The sequence below is a fragment of the Malurus melanocephalus genome, unplaced genomic scaffold (assembly GCF_030028575.1).
Source record: "Malurus melanocephalus ecotype Western Australia unplaced genomic scaffold, MMel_1.1 scaffold_310, whole genome shotgun sequence".
Lineage (NCBI taxonomy): Eukaryota > Metazoa > Chordata > Aves > Passeriformes > Maluridae > Malurus > Malurus melanocephalus.
In genome coordinates this window covers 885,031-887,595 of record NW_026623542.1, presented here as the reverse complement: position 1 = coordinate 887,595, position 2,565 = coordinate 885,031, and the positions used below count along the sequence as shown (strand labels likewise).

At 49.8% G+C, this 2,565-nt stretch overlaps 1 protein-coding gene across 1 annotated transcript in view; it reads right to left on the bottom strand.

Annotated features, from left to right (window-relative positions):
- The window catches only part of LOC130580095 (acyl-CoA (8-3)-desaturase-like), an 8,377-nt gene extending 6,111 nt beyond the window's left edge, over window positions 1-2,266 (bottom strand). Inside the window, exons 1-2 of the mRNA XM_057377370.1 lie at window positions 2,002-2,266; window positions 606-716 (exon numbers count right to left, since the gene is read on the bottom strand). Coding sequence (XP_057233353.1) covers window positions 606-716; window positions 2,002-2,259 — 369 coding nt within the window. The 5' untranslated portion in view covers window positions 2,260-2,266. The remainder of the gene's footprint in view (window positions 1-605; window positions 717-2,001) is intronic.
- Between the last annotated feature and the right edge of the window lie 299 nt (window positions 2,267-2,565).

Sequence of the window (2,565 nt, the reverse complement as noted above, 5' to 3'; positions counted from 1 at the left end):
GGAGCAACCATCACAATGTCTGCATCCCAGTCCTTAAAACGAATCCTTGGTGCTTGTGCCATCAAATCCTTGGCAGGCAGCAGAGAGCTCAGTTGGAAGTTGTGCCTAGTGGAAGCGGTACTTTGTGTGCATGAGCTTCCCATGCCACCTTGTGGCAAGTCTTTGGATGAAATTATTCCYTGTATTTGCCTTCACTTTACCTTTCCCAGGATTATCAGGGGACGATTAAAAATCAGAAAAATCAGAACCTACTGTCAAAGAAGAATATTTATTCTCTGAGATTATTCCTGTTCCTTTTGGTTGGCTCTTTCCAAAGGAAGTGAAGGAAGAGGTGGTAACTGTGCTACTAATAAGAGTTAAACAAGGCTCTCCTATTTAGGTAGAGCTGCTATGATATGAAAAAAATCATCATTCAGGAATGTCATTCACAACCTCATAATGTGGATTTAGACTCGTATTCATGCATTGTTTCTAAGAGTAGCACAAAAAAATGTGAGGAACCTGGATCCCCTCAYTCCAGGAGTTACTGATAGAGAAGAACAAGGTGTAATCTCAGAGTATTTCCCTTTAATCTCCTTTGATCTGATTTATGAGGACAAACTCACATTTTTAGTGGGCTCAATGCTGGGCTGGTCCGGTGCCAGCTCCCCAATCTGCAGTGGCTTCAAGTACTTGTTCACCAGCACCTTGTCAGGATGGAATGCCACGAAGGCATCCTGCAAAGGCACAAGAGCAAAGGAAAAGAAATCCAAATTTTATCGGGAAAAAAACCATTGTGGCGTCAAAAGTACTACAAAGTTTCGTGCAGTGTCACCCTTACTAAATGGTGGCATTAGTTATATTCTTTTTTTTTTCATTCCTCAGATTTCTTTGCTCACTAAGAGCCTTCTGTGCTTTTCATCCTCTACTGAGGTGCCTCCTTTTCATGGCTCACTGCTCTTGGTTAAAAGCTTCCAGTCAAACTAAGATAATTTCTTGATTTTTTCATAATAAACATCARAAAGATTAAGCACTGGACCTAATTCAAGATGGATGGACACAAAAGTGGCTCAAGTCCTGCAGGGCTTAATGATTTGGATGTGGAAACAACCTACAAGGACCAGCTCAGATCCCGGAAACAAAATATCTGATTCATCCACTGTCTGGGATTTTCCAGCACACTAAAATGAAAGAAATCTGGCAATAGTAAGTGGAGCAATGAGCGATGGAAGTTACAGAATGCAAAGTTCAATTAATACAGAATCTGAAATTTAAACCTGATGGAGTGAAAATTATTTTGATTTCCACAAGTCTCAAATATCCTTTATATATGGGAAAAATTGCTGCARCTCACGGCAATTGCACAAACAAGACCAGGAGATAAGAGGAATCCTGAAGACTTAAGAATCACAGAATGGTTTAGATTGGAWGGGACCTTTAAAACTCATCTTGTCCAACTCCCCTGCAATGAGCAAGGACATCTCCAACTAGATCAGGATGCTCCATTCAACACGACCTGGAGTGCTTCCAGGTATGGAGCATCTCTGGGAGACCTRTGCCAGTGTTTYACCACCYYCATCAYCAAAATTTCTTCTTTATATCCTAWCTAAATCRCCYCTCTTCTAGTTTAAAGCTATTCCCYTTTGTCCTGTCCCTCCAGGCCCTTGTCCAAAGTCCCCTTCCAGCTCTCCTGGAGCCCTTTAGGGACTGGAAGGGGCTCTGAGGTCTTCCTGGAGCCTTCTCTTCTCCAGRSTGAGCATTCCCAGCTAGCAGAGRTGCTCCATCCTCCCCATGTGCTCCTCTGGCCTCGCTCCAGCTGCTGCTCGGACTTGGCTGGAACAACACCTCTGATCGCATTCCCTTAGGCTGCGTCTCCTCAATTGCCCTTTCCCACTGCACGGGGCTGGCGAGGCACTCCCGACCGTGTCCCGTACTCCGAGCCCCACCGAGATCGCCTCCCAAGCGCTTCCCGACCTTTGCCGGGTCCCCTCCTCGGGCGCATCCCGCATCCCCCGCGCTCACCGTGGCGTCCTGGCCGGCGTGGCTGACGAGGAGCCGRGCCCCTCCCGGGTGTCTCCGGTAGAATTGGCTGATGTCGTACACCTTCCTGTCGATCACCAGCCAGCGCTCCTGCGGCGCCGGCCCCCGCCCGTTCCGCTGCCCGATCTCCTCCCAGGTGAGGAGCCGCAGCCCCGCCGCGGGGGCCCGGTCCCTGTCCCCATCCCTGTCCCCATCTCTGTCCCCATCCTGCACCTCCCCGTCACCCCCCGGAGGTGCCATCCTGTCTCCTGCCCTCCTCCCTCCAGCCGCGCATCCCTCTCTGCAGCGGCATTTAAGGGAGGGACCTGCCCCTCTTCCCGGTCCCCGCCTCCTCCACCCGCTCCAGCGCCTCGGGCTTGGGTTTGCCCCCCAAAACTGCCCCTTTCCTGCCCCGGTTGTGCGAACCAAGGACCCAAAGCCCCCCACTACCCGCAGGTACCGCTTAAGGGGGTTTTCAGCAAGTTCATTCTGTCCCCAGGACAGGCTGGGACAGGGAAAACTTCCCTTAAAAATACACATCTGCAGAGTGTATAAATCCATGAACCC